At 38.8% G+C, this 16243-nt stretch overlaps 1 protein-coding gene across 2 annotated transcripts in view; it reads left to right on the top strand.

The window, feature by feature from the left end:
• Nucleotides 1–14593, top strand: part of SLC12A4 (solute carrier family 12 member 4) — a 180129-nt gene extending 165536 nt beyond the window's left edge. For both annotated transcript variants that reach the window (XM_029608578.1, XM_029608579.1), the window contains 3 exons: nt 2281–2465; nt 4094–4227; nt 13159–14593. In XM_029608578.1, coding sequence (XP_029464438.1) covers nt 2281–2465; nt 4094–4227; nt 13159–13250 — 411 coding nt within the window. In that variant the 3' untranslated portion in view covers nt 13251–14593. The remainder of the gene's footprint in view (nt 1–2280; nt 2466–4093; nt 4228–13158) is intronic.
• Nucleotides 14594–16243: the final 1650 nt, after the last annotated feature.

Raw genomic sequence — 16243 nt, forward strand, 5'->3', positions numbered from 1 at the left:
AATAGAAGAAAAAATAGCTAATATGGTAAAACAGAGGGGCAAGAGGTTTTTGTAGATATATTAGTGATAGGAGAAAGTATAGAACTGGTATTGTGAAGAAGAGGAAAATGTAGATGCTGACAAGAATAAAAGTGGAATGGCTTACAAATTTCTGTTCACTGTCTACCGAGAGAGTGACAAGTAGGATTACTGAAAACAGGATTGGAGGTGAGTTAAACCTCAAATGATTTTCACAAGACTGTGTTTGTAAAGAGCTAGCTAAACTAAAAGGTGAATAGAGGAATGGGGACAGATGGAATTCATCTAAGGATATTAAGGATAATTTATAGACATTATGGCAGCTCCACTGGTTGCCACTTTCAATGCTTCTATAGAATCGGGAGTATTTACGGAGACTGGAGACAGATATATGTGGTTCCTCTCTGCGAAAAGTAGAAGTAAAGAGGAGGCTGGAAACTACAGGCAGGTTAGCCTGACTTCAGAGGTGAGTAAATTAATGAAATTCTTGCTAAAACAGTGCAATTTCTGGAATCCATCAGATTACGGGATCCAAAGCAGCATGGTTTTACCAGAGGTAGACCTTTCCCTTCAAATCTGATCAATTTCTTTGACTTCCTGTCCAGAGAGTTGGATCAGAAAAGAGCACTTGGATTTCAGTAAGGCCTTTGGCACAGTTCCACATAGACAACTTATAAATAAACTTAATTCCCTTGGTATGGGCCTTAAAGTGAATGACTGGGCTAGAAACTGATTGAGTGGGAGGCAACAAAGGGTAGAGATAAATGGAGTGCACTCTAAGGAGAGGAGCTTTATTAGTAGTGTGCTGCAGAGATTAGTCCTTGGACTTAGAGAATAGCCACTGCCATTAGCAATGGTAACATGGAATAGACTTAGTTTTTGGGTACTTGCCAGATTCTTATGGCCTGGATTGGCCACTGTTGGAAACAGGATGCTGGGCTTGATGGACCCTTGGTCTGACCCAGTATGGCATGTTCTTATGACCATTTCTTTTCAACACTTTTGTGATATTGCAGGAGGACTATTGGGAAAGGTTTATCTGTTTGTAGAGGATTCCAAAATCTGCAATATGGTAAACACTCAGGAAAGTGTGGAAAACATGAGGAGAGATCTATCAAAGGTTTAGGAATGGTCTACGGACTGGCAGCTATAAAATGCTGTCATGAATTAGGGCTGAAAAAAATCCAAAGAAATGGTATTTTATGGGGGATGAAATTATTCTATGCATGAAACAAGAGTGTGGTCTAGGTAGCCAAAAGGATGGATATGGCAAAAGCTATAAATATGCTTGGGTGCATAGGAAGAGGGATGTCAGCAGAAACAAGGAGGTTCTATTGCCCTGTAAATGTCCCTGGTGAGACCTCATTTGGAATACTCTGTACAATTCTGGAGATAGTACCTTCAAAGGCTATAAACCAGATGGCATCAATCCCAAGCTACTAAAATGGTCACTGGTCTTTGTTAGAAAGCAGAAGGGCAGAACAGGGGAGATAAGACAGAGACAATTAAATACATTTGAGGTATTAGCACACAGGAGTTAGGCTCTGGAACTAGGAGGTCATGGGATGAGTGTGAAAAAGGGTAAACTCAAGAGAAATCTAAGAAAATATTTCTTTACAGAAAGCGTGATGGATGCATGGAACAGCCTCCCAGTAGAGGTGGTGGGAGACAAAGATTGTATCTGAATTCAAGAAAGCATGGAATAAGCACAAGGATCTCTAAGGGAATAGAATGGATTGAGAAATAAATAGTTATGGATGGGCAATCAAAACGGACCATAATCTATGTTCTTTCTCTGCCATCATGTTTCAATGTTTCTATGTGATCTTTAAACAGGGGCAGATATGTTCCTTGATTAAAATTATTTGTGTGCAAGGAAATTGCCATCCCTTAGTCAGTTTATATTTATTGATGTACATGAAGCTTAACTTTTTGCTAGACTCTTCCTTGAGTTCCGCCACTTTCTTGTTTGATCGTTCCATCGTAGGCTGACCATATCTTCTCTGATGATGCTGTAGTTGGAGGAATGGAGAACAAGGACATTGCTGGTGGACTTAAGGTTCAGAAGTACAAACTTTTAAATTCATAAGCATCAGAATTTCCATTTTCCAAACCCTATTTTTCCTTCCAGAATTGCTTTCCTCCTTTGCATATTTAGTTTCAGTGAGCTTTATTGTTTCAGTTGGGCTTTAGCCAATTCTTCTGCACTCAGACTTGGATGTTCAATATTTCATAACTGTAATTGAATATTGTATTTCCCAGGCTCAGCTTGTGAAAGATAGACATTCAATTATTCGGTTGGAAAACCTCTATTCAGATGACGATGATGAGGGAGAGGCTGTGCCAGAGAAACTTCAGATGACCTGGACCAAAGAGAGGATCAATTCTGAAAAGCAGACTAGGAACAATGCAGCAGAACACTTTAAAGAGCTGATCTGCATTAAACCGTAAGACGTGATATGCTTGCTGATTGCTGAATCTATTGACCTGTAATTTTCTTTAATGCAGTTACGTATAATGCACAAAATATAAGCAAACAGCTCCAGCAAAAAAAAAAAAGAGGTGCAAAAGGATTTCAAACAATTAATATTTCTTTAAAGAACTTATCAGATAAATATCGGTGTTCAATGAAATCTACTGTCTCTTGCCTGCTATGGGCTTCAGACAAAATCAGCAGGCAGCACAGGGAATAAAATCATTTACCAGTTCCCTTTTGTAAATATAATCATAACTCACAAAGTATGCCAATACTTAGCTTGCATACATGACCTCATGATGATGATGAGATTGTCGAAATATCGGCCATATCTGGCTTTTCTGAGCGAGTGCACTACTTTTTTTTTTTTCTTACTCTTCGAGTGCACCACTTTTTGAAGTATGTCTATATATATTTATTATCTATATGCTCTTCTCTTTTGTGTACCACTCCAGTTGTTTTCATCATTATTGTGTGGTTCATATACCTGTTTTTGTCTTTGTTTTATTTTTCACATTAGAAGATGAAGAATAAAATGTTCATATGAAAGGCTTCAGGCAATTGGTCAATCAGTATGCTAGTACATGAGGAAAAAAAGAATAAATCTAGCACTATGGTTCGCAAATGAGAGAGAGAGCTCAGTAGACCATTGCTCTGATCTAGCATAGCGCTTCTTATGTTTCTAAGAGTGCACAAATTATAAAAGTAACATATAATATTCTTCTCGATAGATGTGAATGGATACTTGGGGGAAAGAGAGATGGCTCTGATTAACCATTGTATCCATGCTGCTGGAATATACAATAGCGCTATTTTGAAAGGGTGGCAGTCATTGTTAACTGATATTGCTCTCATTGAAAAGATGATGTATTCTCTCCAGGGATCTAATTTGCGGAAAGTATTACCAGTATCTATCTACCTGAGCTGTATGATTTCCCTAGGGTGTTTTGGTGAGGGTAGCTATTATTTTTTAAATAGATTGGAAATTGTCTTGTGTATAACCTCCTGGTTGTTATAATTTTGTGAATATGTATACCATTTGCTAAATAAAATGTGTTTAAAAAATATTATTCTTCTATAGCAATATTAACCCACAGTGATTTGACCCTATACACCGCTTTGAAGTTTTTAACGGAGTAGTAGTAGTATATTAAGTAATTAATTAAACTAAATACTGTGCTTTCCGTGGTTACAAATGAATCTTTGAAGACTGTGATACTTGCAAAAGGGGGCAATATTTGTGTGGTATGAATTATAAAATGATTAAACTTAGAAATTAAAAAAAAAATTCAGATTTGTATACAAAATGTCTGTATATCTTCACAGAATAGAACAGGAATAGGCAATTCCGGACCTAGAGTGCCACAAACAGGCCTGGTTTTCAGGATATCAACATGTGAATCGGAACCAGAATCGGTTCGGATTTCAGTTCCGATTCACATCTCTATGAGGTACATTTGCATGCAGTGTCCTCAATAAACTCCAGGACCGGAGTTGCCTGCCCCTGTAACAGACCACAACATATAAATAGTATGAATATTCACTTCAACTTCTCCTTTCTCCAGCTGTACAATCCATTTTTTTCTTTTTGCTTTATAGGGACCAGTCCAATGTCAGAAGAATGCACACAGCAGTGAAGCTTAACGAAGTGATTGTAAATAGATCTCATGATGCCAGGCTTGTGCTCCTTAATATGCCTGGTCCTCCAAAGGACTGTGAGGGGGATGAGAACTGTATCCTTTGATCAGAAGACATCCTTCTGTTTATGTAACAGATAGCTCTCCACAGATATTCTTTTTTTTTTATATTCCTGTATACTGTAGGTATTTCTCTATACCCAGAGGGCTTACAATCTAAGTTTGTACCTGAGGCAATGGAGAGTAAAGTGACTTGCCCAAGGTCACAAGAAGCAAGAGTAGGACTCGAACCCTGGTCTCCTGGTTCATAGCCCCCCTGCTCTAACCACTAGGCTACTCCTCCACTGACCAACATAGAGTGAATGTGGACTGCCACAGTGATTATTTCTAGTACTGTCCCCTGCAAAGTTGGGGAATTTACTCTAAACATGTTCCATAAGAATGAGTCTAGTTATACTGTGCCTGAAATACCTCTTCATCTACAGACTGTCCTGGTATCTCTTCTATGCCAGAACTACGGCTTACCTTATTTGCGTAGCAGGAGAAACTGTAAAGGTTTTTATGATGGTGATTAAAATGTATTTGATTCAGTCTCAGCTTGAGAACCAAAACTAAATGTAATCATTCTCCCCCAGTTATAATTAATGATGAAGTGAAACTTTAGAATAATCATGTGGCATATGAGGTTGGCAATTGGAAACACAAGTAACATTTATTATTTTAGCAACAATTTGTTCTCCAGGTTAGACCTTGATACTCAGATATACTAGGATGCAATCTTAAGATCTTGTGGAGGATTGCAATGTAATAATTTATTTGTTTTACAAAATTTATAAGAATTAACTTGATGGTGGTTTTTTTTTTTTTTTTTGTCAAAATCATTTTTGTTAAAGAGCATCACAGGTACAATTAAAAATACTTTCAAGGAGCAGCTATTAGCTATATACATTACTATAACAATGCAAACTCGAACAACTCCCCTTGTACCTTCTTTTTGGAATCTATAAGACCAAAAGAAAATTCCAATCATAGCCCACTACACAGTCACAACCCAGACAGCCACACAAATTCCACACAGTACACACAACCATTCCCCCCCTCCCTACCCTGGGGAAGACTCCTTCAATGACTCAATTGCTCACCATTCAAAACCCAAAAGACATCAACTGCCCTCTCAAAGTGAAGTTCCCACTGTAATAGTCAGATCATATAACAAACCAGTTAGTTTACAGTCAATTCCAAGAGGAATGATATCCAGCAACATTTAAAGTAGTCTGAAGATCAGACTGTAATAGGTCATAGCAAGTTGACCAACAAGACTGGTACATCAAATCTTTCTTTCTCACTGCTTATGGCAACCATCTGTTCCATTTGCATTGAAAATGCAAGCCGCCCATACCAGGCCCGCAAGTTAGGAGGACATATCTGGTGTTATCCAGTCAGCTAAAATAGTACGGCATGCCAGTAATACGGCAGTATGACCAAATTTATCTAAGGACAATTTATAAGAAGGAAGGGCTCCTCTTAGACAAGATAGAAGCAGCTTGCCCGTCCAAACAATAGAAGAGCCAGTACATTGAGCAACTACTGCAATCACCTTCATCCAAAAAGGTCTCAGCACCGGGCACAAAAATAACCTATGTGCCAAAGTACCTGTCACTTGATGACATTTAATACATTTAGGAGAGGATAATCGTCCCATCCTACATCGGCGAACATCATCACAAAAAATATGATGCAAAATCTTAAATTGCAACTCTTGTAGTGAAAGGTCTGGTATGCTTTTAGACATGAGTTTAAAACACGAAAGCAAGTATGAAGAAGGAATATCCATACTCCACGCTTCAGTCCCGTATCGAGCTAAAGAATCTATATGCGATATTGAGCGATATGTTCTGCCAAATTCACACCAACCTTTGATGGAATTACCCATTAAAGTCCTATCAAAAAAAACGCTGTGCAAAAGTTGACTCCCTTGTATAATTCTCAACAGTCCAATGAAAGGATTGAAGATAATGACGGGTCTGTAAATATGCATAAAAATGCTTAGCGGGTAAATTATAGTCTCTAGCCAATGATGCAAAGTCCCGCACTACTGGTGAGTCAGTAACATAAAAATGAAAAATAAATGCTAAACCTTTCTGTAACCAGGCATCAAAAAGATAATAGTTGTCTCGACTTGGTGAAAAATCAAAATTACCCATTAATGGCATTAAAAGAGAAGTGAGACCAGACAAGCCTCCACGGGGACCGTATCCAGTGCCAAGCCTGGCGACAAGGTTGCACCAAACTAAGAGGGATATGTAAGGTCCGGTAAGCCTTCGGACTTGCTTGAATCAGGTACAAAGGTGACCAAGGTGCAACCATGCTAATAACCAGTCCATCATCACAGTATGCATATTCATCAAGGATCCACTCCCCTACATAACGGAGTTGGCATGCCGCATTGTATAACCTAACATCTGGCAAGCCAAGGCCCCCTTCCCCCCGTTGAGACATCAACACCTGATATTGTAACCTCGCTTTTTTTCCCACCCAAAGAAATTTTTGGAAGGAAGATTGCAACCACTTTACATCCCTGCTAGTTAGCCAACAAGGCAACATATGTAATTTATAAAGTAACTTAGGCATAATGACCATTTTAAGAAGAGCGCTTCTACCAAAGAGAGAAAGGGGTAATGAGCGCCAAGCCTTTAGTTGGGTATCCAATTCTATCAGTGTGGTTTTTATATTCAGTTCATATAAATCCAGAGGATCTCGAGATATCCAAACCCCCAGATTTCATTTTATTCGGAGCCCACTTAAAAGGGAACAATCCCGGCCACTGACGTTGCACTCCGGGACCAAGGGCAAGCGTGATGGTTATTTTTAAAAATTTCACATAGTTGCACATGTAGTTTGCAATTATGTGAAATACACCCTCAAGAAAACTTTTTTCAGACAGCTAAAACTGTGCATGCTGTGGAACCTGCATGTACCTTCAGTTGCTTTTGAGAGGGGCAATTTTTCAGTTGTCATTTTACCCAGGTATTTATCTTAGATGAATAACCAGAGAGGATAAACTCCCTGACTAGGTGCAACAACTAGGTGTATCTAATTGTTAATAGTTTAGTTTTACATTTGATTATATCACCTTTCATACAATATATCAGTGATTTATAATTAAAAAATAAACATTAAAAAAATAAATTTAAAAAAACATAAAATACATCAATTACAGAAACATACAAACATCCATTTCAATAGCAGGACTAGCTAAAACTAATTGAAGAGCTTGTTCTTGTATTAGCCCAGTACTCTGGAATACATTGCCATTAAATTTTTGGTTGCTAGGTGACCATGCTATATTCCTCAAACAATGCAAAAGTTGGCTATTTATGAAAGCTTTTGCATAGATTTATTATGTCATCTTATGTTTGATTTATTTATTTATTTAAAAACTTTTCTATACCATCATTCAGTAAATTAACCATCACAACGGTTCACATAAAGGCATATATAGTAGAAATTAATTAAGATACCTAAAACATTATAGACATGCCAAAAATATGCGGTAACAGGATTCTTTCAATATAAAACTGTTTGTTAATTATTGATTTTATTAGGCTGAGGTTACTATTGCAGTTCATCTATAAAGAGAATAGTCCTGTGGGGAAAAAATGATTTATAAATCCAATAAATAAGCAAAATATTAAAATGCATCACTTACAGTGACACATAAAAGCACTATAAACATCTATTAAAAAAAAAAATCAAATAGTGCTAAAAGACAATTGATAAATAAAATCCCTGATCTTCCTGAGTACCTTGATCTAGTGATACTGTCTTCTAGAAATAAGACTATTAACTAACAGAGTTAAAAGCCTGATTAAATAACCATAACTTGATAGCCATGAGGAATTGCATTCCATAGCAGAGGATCTTGATATTCAAAAGCTCCCTGTTGTGACATTCCAGCCTCATTACAACTGGATCTAGTACTTTCAGCAGATCCAGTTGGGATGATCGCAAAGTCCTACCTGGAGAATAAGGAATTTAAAAGATCAAATCGCGTGGCTGACCATTTGATAAAATCTTAAAAACCAGACAGCATCTTGGATCTACTCCTACAAATAATTGGTAGGCAGCAGAGTCATTAAACAAGGAGTGTTCTGAATCAGCTGCCATGGGAAGGCCCTGCAACAGATTCACTGTAACAATCGTCTAGACAAATGAAAACCAGAGCACGTATAATCATTTGTAGGTCATGCAGTTCCAAGTAAGGGCATACACAATGCAATTAAAATAAGAGTCTGCACTAGGTTTGGGATTTGGTCAGACATAGTAAATGCAGAATTGTAATATCTTCTTTTAGATAAATCACCATTTCTAACATGTAGAAGCAGTTTTAGTGGAATTGCTCTTCCTACTGATCCAAATAACTTCTGTCTGGAAGATTCTTTTAAATTATAAACAAATAGCCAAGTGGCAAAATGATCCAAACATTTGTTAAAATTCTCTATTTCAGTATGTTTTATTGGATCTATATTTATTTATTTTAAGTATTTATGTACCGTGCTTCCAAAAGAAAAAAAATGTTTACAAGTTAAAAACATATATAGTATATATATAGGAAAGTATAGATTGCTGCTCAGCTAAGCGATTAAGTCATAAATGCCATTGCACAGAGCCACGTTTTAAGGCCTTTCTTAAAATCCTTAAAGTTCTTACACATTCCGGTATCATATTGCAGAGCTTTGGGTCAGCTATTGAAATTGCTGCCTCTTGAACCTCGCTGAGATGGGCACTGGGTATTGATGGGATATCTAGAAGACCTTTATTTGCTGATCGTAGTGTTCTTTGTGGGACATAGAAATGGAGTCTTTATTAGAAAGGATTTTATGGATGAGTGTCAGGACTTTATAAATTTAATTACTTGTAAACCATCTGCATACACACAAAAGCTGAATCCTAAGCTTTGAATAATAGTTGCCAAAAAAGAACGAGGCTAAAACAGCTTCTTGGCAGAATTCCACATGTCAAGGATTTAAAATTGGAGATACTAGAATTCCAGTTACCTGGCATGCACGATTAGATAAAAATGATTTAAACCTATTTAGTGGGACTCCACAGATTCCAATATCGGCCTATTTTCGAAGTAGCAAGTAGAAATTCAAGGTGTCAAATGCGGCCCTAACATCAATTCACACAATATTTTCAGCCTACCTCCCTCCCCCATCAGTCCTAACTCTAAACTCGTTAACTATCCCCACCAGCAGGAGTTCCCTGCTATGCCCCTTCATAAAGCCCGCATTGATGACATCAAAGGTAACCTTTGTCATCAATGCGGGCTTTAGGAAGGGGCATAGCAGGCGGCGGCGCAAGAAGAAAAGGCTCACCCTTTTCTTCTTGCGCTGCCATTCTGCGCTCCTCCCTCAGCTCGGGTCGGCCCTCCCTGCGCGGTCGGTGTTGTCCCATCGGGGCCAGGGGAGGTGGACTCAGGACAAGCCTCCCGCGAGGCCTCCGAGGTGGTCCCTTAAAAAATTAAAACTAGCGCCACTGAAAGATAAAAAAAAAACCGGCACGGCGGCGAACATAAACAAAGGAACCTAAAGAAAAAAAAGAAAGGGAACCGGTAAGCCCGCCCCGGAAGTCCCGACGTCTCTCTCTGCTCCCTAGAGCCCTATAAAGGGCTCAGGCGATCCAGGCGTCGCGCGCCTGTCCCTTTGTGCGCCCCTTAGTGCGCACCAGATCATAGAAGCAGAAGCCACCCACGCTAACACCGACCGGTATTCCACCCTCTCTTAACCCAAGCGCTCCTTCAACAGCTCTCCTCAAACACTCGCCCAGCAACTCCAGCATTCATTCCAGCAACTCCAGCATTCATTCCAGCCACTCCAGCATTCATCCCAGCCACTCCAGCATTCATCCCAGCCACTCCAGCATTCATCCATCTCAGTCCCCAGACCCCAAAAAAGAGGTGGAGAGCTCCTCCTGGCAGCAAAAAAAGGACTAGGCATAACTTTACAACAATCAAACACCTCCACCAAACTAGAATTCTCCCTCTTTAAATCTGAACAACTTCAATTAGCCCTCATCTACGCCCCACCAGGAACCTTAGAATCAGACCCTTCTCCTTTGATTGAGCTTATAGCCAAACACATTAACGCCGATAAACCCGCAATAATCCTAGGAGACTTTAACCTACATGTGGACGCCTCTCCACAATCCATCAACAGTTCTCTCCTCACTGTCACATGGGTTTCACGCAAATTGTCAACAGCCCCACCCACAAGGCAGGCCATACATTGGACCTCATCTTCATTAACGATAGCTTTACTATCTACGCCAATCCCACCTGCTCTTCTGTTCCCTGGTCAGACCACGGGTCATCTACATGACCCTTGAGATCAAAAATCAACCACCTCAAGTCCCCACCAAATCTACCATCCACTTCAGCAACCTCTTCATGGATCAATCTCACCAATAAAATTGCAGAACAAATCTGCCCAACATCAACCAAAACCATACAACCCACACTGGACAACAGAAAACCTTGGTTTACCCCTGAACTCAAATCCCTCAAACAAACTCTAAGAAACAAAGAACAAAGCTGGAGAAAAAAACCCGACCACTGCGTCAGATACCATCTACAAATCCCTTCTAAACACATACAGGAATGCCATCCTTAGAACCAAGAAAGATTTCTACGCAAAAAAAATCCACAACTTCATTTTTTACTTAAAGGCACTTTTCTCCTACGTCTCTTCACTTACCAAACCACCTCCTCCCACCATTCCAGACCACCAAGCACTCAACAAAGCCAACGAACTCGCCGATTATTTCAAGGCTAAAATCTCCAACCTTACCTATTCTCTCTCAACCAACAACCTTCCCACAATTCACCACCTCATAACCATGCCTCATCAAAACTCTAGTCTCGAGTCATTTGAGCCCACCTCTTCGCTAGAGATAGAAAATACCCTCAAGAAACTCAAACCATCCTCTCACCCATCAGACCCATTACCGACAAACCTACTCACTGCCATCCCGAACACCATCTCAAAACCTATTTCTGAAATTATTAACACATCTCTGTCTCAAGGCTTAGTACCCAACCAGTTAAAATTAGCAATCCTCAAACCTCTGCTAAAAAAACCAAATTCCTCTCCATCGGATCCAGCCAACTTCCGACCAATCGCAAACTTACCTCTCATTGCCAAATTGATGGAAAAAGTTGTCAACAAGCAACTGTCAGAATACCTGGAAGACCATAACATTCTGTCTCCGGCTCAGTATGGCTTTCGCAAATCCTTAAACACCGAATCTCTCCTACTATCACTCACAGACACCATCCTCATAAACATGGAGAAAAAACCTGCTCGTTCTTTTAGATTTATCTGCAGCTTTTGACACGGTAAAACACACAATACTTATCGAACAACTAGCCAACATAGTCATCAAAGGCTCAGCTCTCAGTTGGTTTCAGTCTTTCTTGAGCAACAGGTTCTACAAAGTCAAGATAAACAACAAGGAATCTCATACTGTCCTCACAGACCAAGGTGTCCCTCAAGGATCTTCACTTTCACCCACCCTCTTCAATATCTACCTCCTCCCCCTCTGCCACCTACTCACAAACCTTAAGCTTACCCATTACCTCTATGCGGATGACATACAAATCCTTATCCCGATTACAGAATCCCTTCAAAAAACTATTTCATATTGGAATGACTGCCTTCAGCCAATTAAAGACCTACTCTCTAGCCTCAACTTAGTTTTGAACGCCAATAAAATGGAAATGCTCATTATCTCCCATGACCCCACCACCATCTTCTCATCAAGCTCCTCTCAACCAACAAGCTCAAATATCAATTTCTCACCTGACTTCAGGAATCTAGGAGCCTGGCTAGACAACAATCTAAACCTAAAAAAGTTTATAAACATTACCACATCTTTAAAAATGGCGTGGGCCGTCCAGTGCTCCTACCATGTGACAGGGGCCGGCCAATGGCACGGATACCCTGTCACATGGTAAAGGCAAAGTGTCATCGGCGCCATTTTTATTAGTGGCAGCTGATGGCCCGAGAGCAGGAGATCGCTCCCGGGACCCCTACTGGACCACCAGGTACCTGTAAAATTTTTTGGGGGTGGGGGAAGCTAAGGGATTAGTTTTAAAAGGTCGGGGTGGTTTTTTTGTTTATCGGCTCGGGTGCAACCGATTTAAAAAAAAAAAAAAAAAAAAAAAAACCCGATCGGGCCGGATGAAAAAAAAATCACGATGTGAATCGGAACTGGAATCAGAACCGAATCAGGTTCCAATTCACATCTCTAGTATATATTATAGAAACGACGGCAGAAGAAGACCAAACGGCCCATCCAATCTGCCCAGTAAGCATTATACTTTGTTTTCCTCATACTTCTGTTAGTCTTGGCTCTTAGTAACCTTTTGGTTCTATTTCCCTGCCACCCCCTCCATTAATGTAGAGAGCAGTGTTGGAACTGCATCTAAGTGAATATCTAGCTTAATTAGGGGTAGTAACCGCCGCAATAAGCAAACTACACCCATGCTTATTTGTTTACCCAGACTATGTAATTCAGTCCTTGTTGGTTGTTGTCTGTATATAGATCCACTTTTCTTCATTCCCCCAGCCGTTGAAGCAGAGAGCTATGCTGGATATGCGTGAAGTATCGGACTTTCTCCCCTGCCGTTGAAGCAGAGAGCTATGCTGGATATGCATGAATTATCGGTCTTTCTCCCCTGCCGTTGAAGCAGAGAGCTATGCTGGGTATGCGTGAAGTATCTGAACACTGAGAGAAGTTAACTTAGATGTTAAATCATGAATGATTGATTACAAGACCACAGTAATTTTACTGAGTGACAGAGAGTGAGTATTGAACTTGTTTTTATTCTAAGTTGGATTAGAACTTGCTTTAGATATCTGGTAACTAACATTTTGTCTGGCACCAATGTTCTGAGTAAGTAAAGTGAATGATTACAGTTATCCCACTTCAGAAAATCTTGATGATCCTTGACTTTATTTTCTGAAGATATGGAATTTCTCGAAGTCTTGACAGAAGGTTTGGAAAGAGTCTTGCTGGTTCGAGGTGGTGGCCGTGAGGTCATCACAATTTACTCTTGAATTCAAACTCCTTGGACTGCTCCCTTGTAATGATAAAGGGCATTCACGGTGCACAAGAATCTACGAGAGTGACTTTTTATCTTTGGCATAGCATCCTGGAGAAAAGCATGTGAAAACTCTGATGCGGATGTTTATTTCATTCTTTCTTTTCTTGTAAAGCACGCATCTTTTTCATTCCGGTGTTGCATCACACTCAACACCAGAAAATCCGTCAGTATCATTTCACTTCTGCTTAAAAGTATTGGGAAATATGTATGCTGTGTTAAATTCACATGCTTTTAATTGTAACCTTATTTTGCAGAAACAATTTCTTAAAGAAAGACACTGTTTGTGAAAGAGTTTAGTCTTGGTAATCTTTTCAGTACTTTTAAAAACTTCCGTGCTAAATGCATTCATAGTAGATTTTGAAGATCAGAATTACATGTAGCAGGTTTATAGCTATTGTTTAAAGTGAACCATAGATCCTCTTTCAAAAACAAAGTACTAAATTATAAGTAGAGAATGGAATAACTGTCCTTAGGCTGGGGTCATTACCACCTCTACTATTCAGTATTACATAAGAATTTACATTTCAGTAACTGCATTGATAACTTTTAAATAAAGCTGATGATAATGAATTATGAGTCTTGCATTTTAAGAGGCCTATTTATTTTTATATTTATTTGTCCTATATGAAAAATTATAGAAAGAAGACTCATATAGATTTTGTAGGTGTAAAATAGTCAAAAATGCGGAATGTGTGAGATTCTTAAGCCAGCAGTTTATACATCAGAGTTTGGGGAAGTACAAATTTCCTGCTGCATATTCCTGCAGATTATTTCTATGTGGATGGAAAGTCCATCTAAGTGCATTTTTGTCATTTAAACATCGTGGTGGATCCATTTGAGTGTTCACGCAGTAATGGAACAATGCTTTCAAATGTATAGGAAGTGATTGCTTTAATGTTTACATGCTTCCTTAACAAATTATTATCTGTTAACATAAGATTTTGGAAAAGCTATTCTGAAGCTATTTAAAATTTGTACTTTGTGTAAAAGACATCTGTAAATTGTTACAATAAAATGTTGCAAACACTTATATAAAAGATGCTGCTTGCGTTCTGTCATTGCCGATTCCTATATAAAATTATTTGGATATACTTTCTCTTTCCTGTAAATATCTAGGTCTCATTTTTGCTTGCTAGTACAGTAATTCTGATATTAATGGGTATCTAAAAGGGTCTCCTCAGTTCAAAACAATGTAGAAAATTTACGGAGAGAATCATTGAATCATTTCCTTCATTCTCCTTTCCCCAGGCACTTCCTGTGCCCTGAGCATTGGTTAAGGTTTAAGTCACAATTAAAGTAATAACACTGGATGCAACTGATGGATTAAAATTAAACTTTACTGATTAATGTTTGAAAGTGATGCAAATTCTTTACAGCTCTTCATGCTGTTCAGATCTCCAATAAATGTGTGACCTTAAGTTTCCTGTCAATTTATAGAAAGTTATGCCAATTAATCCTTTTCAATCTTATTTCTTTGCATCACTGGGATAGTTTTTAAGCTTTCTCCAGTAACTGGTTAAAGGTGTTCCAATGTAGAAATGTGTGTAAAGTCCCAGTTTTTCAGTATTCTCCTTGCTTCCCTATGTTGTAGCTGGACGGTACATCCATGCTCCTTACATCTTTTTCAAAAGAGTGCCACTCTGTTGCATTGCCACTCTGCTGCATGTGCCTAAATATGTCTAGGCTGGTAGTGGGTGGGTACAATTTTTCCCCCCCACAGATTATTTAAAAAACAAACACCACTACACAGTTTACTTTACAAACTTTAACACAAAGCCTAAGGCAGACTCACAGCTAGAGAAAGAGAAAAGAAAAAGAAGCCCATCTCCTTTTGTTATCTTTCATAGACTGACACACAGCTATAATGCACTTCAGTACTTAAAAATCTCTAGTAACAGAAATCTTGCAATAATGTTATCTACATTATCTTTCATGGAATGACACAGCTATAATGCACTTCAGTGCTTAAAAATCTCTAGTAACAGAAATCTTGCAATAATGTTATCTACATTATCGTTCATAGAATGACACACAACTATAATGTACTTCAGTACTTAAAAATCTCTACTAACAGAAATCTTGCAATAATGTTATCTACGTTATCGTTCATAGAATGCCACACAACTATAATGCACTTCAGTACTTAAAAATCTCTACTAACAGAAATCTTGCAATAATGTTAGCTACATTATCTTTTATAGACTGACACACAACTATAATGCACTTCAGTACTTAAAAATCTCTACTAACAGAAATCTTGCAATAATGTTAGCTACATTATAGACTAAATTCTCCAGGGTTTCACATGTAAAAATGCCATGCATGCATGTATATTTGACATGAACTTGTACAAGTGATTTTTTAGACAGAAAACACACATATTCACATGTTCATGCAGGGAAACGGCGCACAAAGTGAGGGTGTTTGGGGAATGGTTTGGATGTCTGCACATTCTTTGCTATTTTATAATGAACATACATGCAAGTGTCATCAATGTGCGAACGCTTTTTCATCTGCTGTTTAACACACCAAATTCAAACCTTTTGTCTTTTGTGATCAGACGTTTAGCATGCTGGCTTCTCATGAGTGAAAACGGTTGCGTGCAATGATTTGAGGCAGAGGATGTGGGAGGAGCTAACTGAGAAATCATTGTCCTTGCCCATAAGTTGATTTGGTGTCTCTTGTAACCTGTCTTATCAAAGGTTTGCTTCCAGTCTTTGAGGGAACATTTCACCGATTGATGATTGATAAAGTTGTGAGTGTTTGAATGAGGTTACAGAACGTGGTATAAACATCTTGTGTGCAAGCCCGTTTTCAGATAGCCATAAAAGAATTGTATTTCTTGGGGGCTGGATCCACTCGTACTAACTCTCTCGCAAGTCTTTCTGCAGCATTTAGAAGCTTTGCTGGTGGGTGGGAAGGAGTTTCTAGTCCAAGGCCCTAAGT

Source organism: Rhinatrema bivittatum, chromosome 7, assembly GCF_901001135.1.
Source record: "Rhinatrema bivittatum chromosome 7, aRhiBiv1.1, whole genome shotgun sequence".
Taxonomy (NCBI): Eukaryota; Metazoa; Chordata; class Amphibia; order Gymnophiona; family Rhinatrematidae; genus Rhinatrema; species Rhinatrema bivittatum.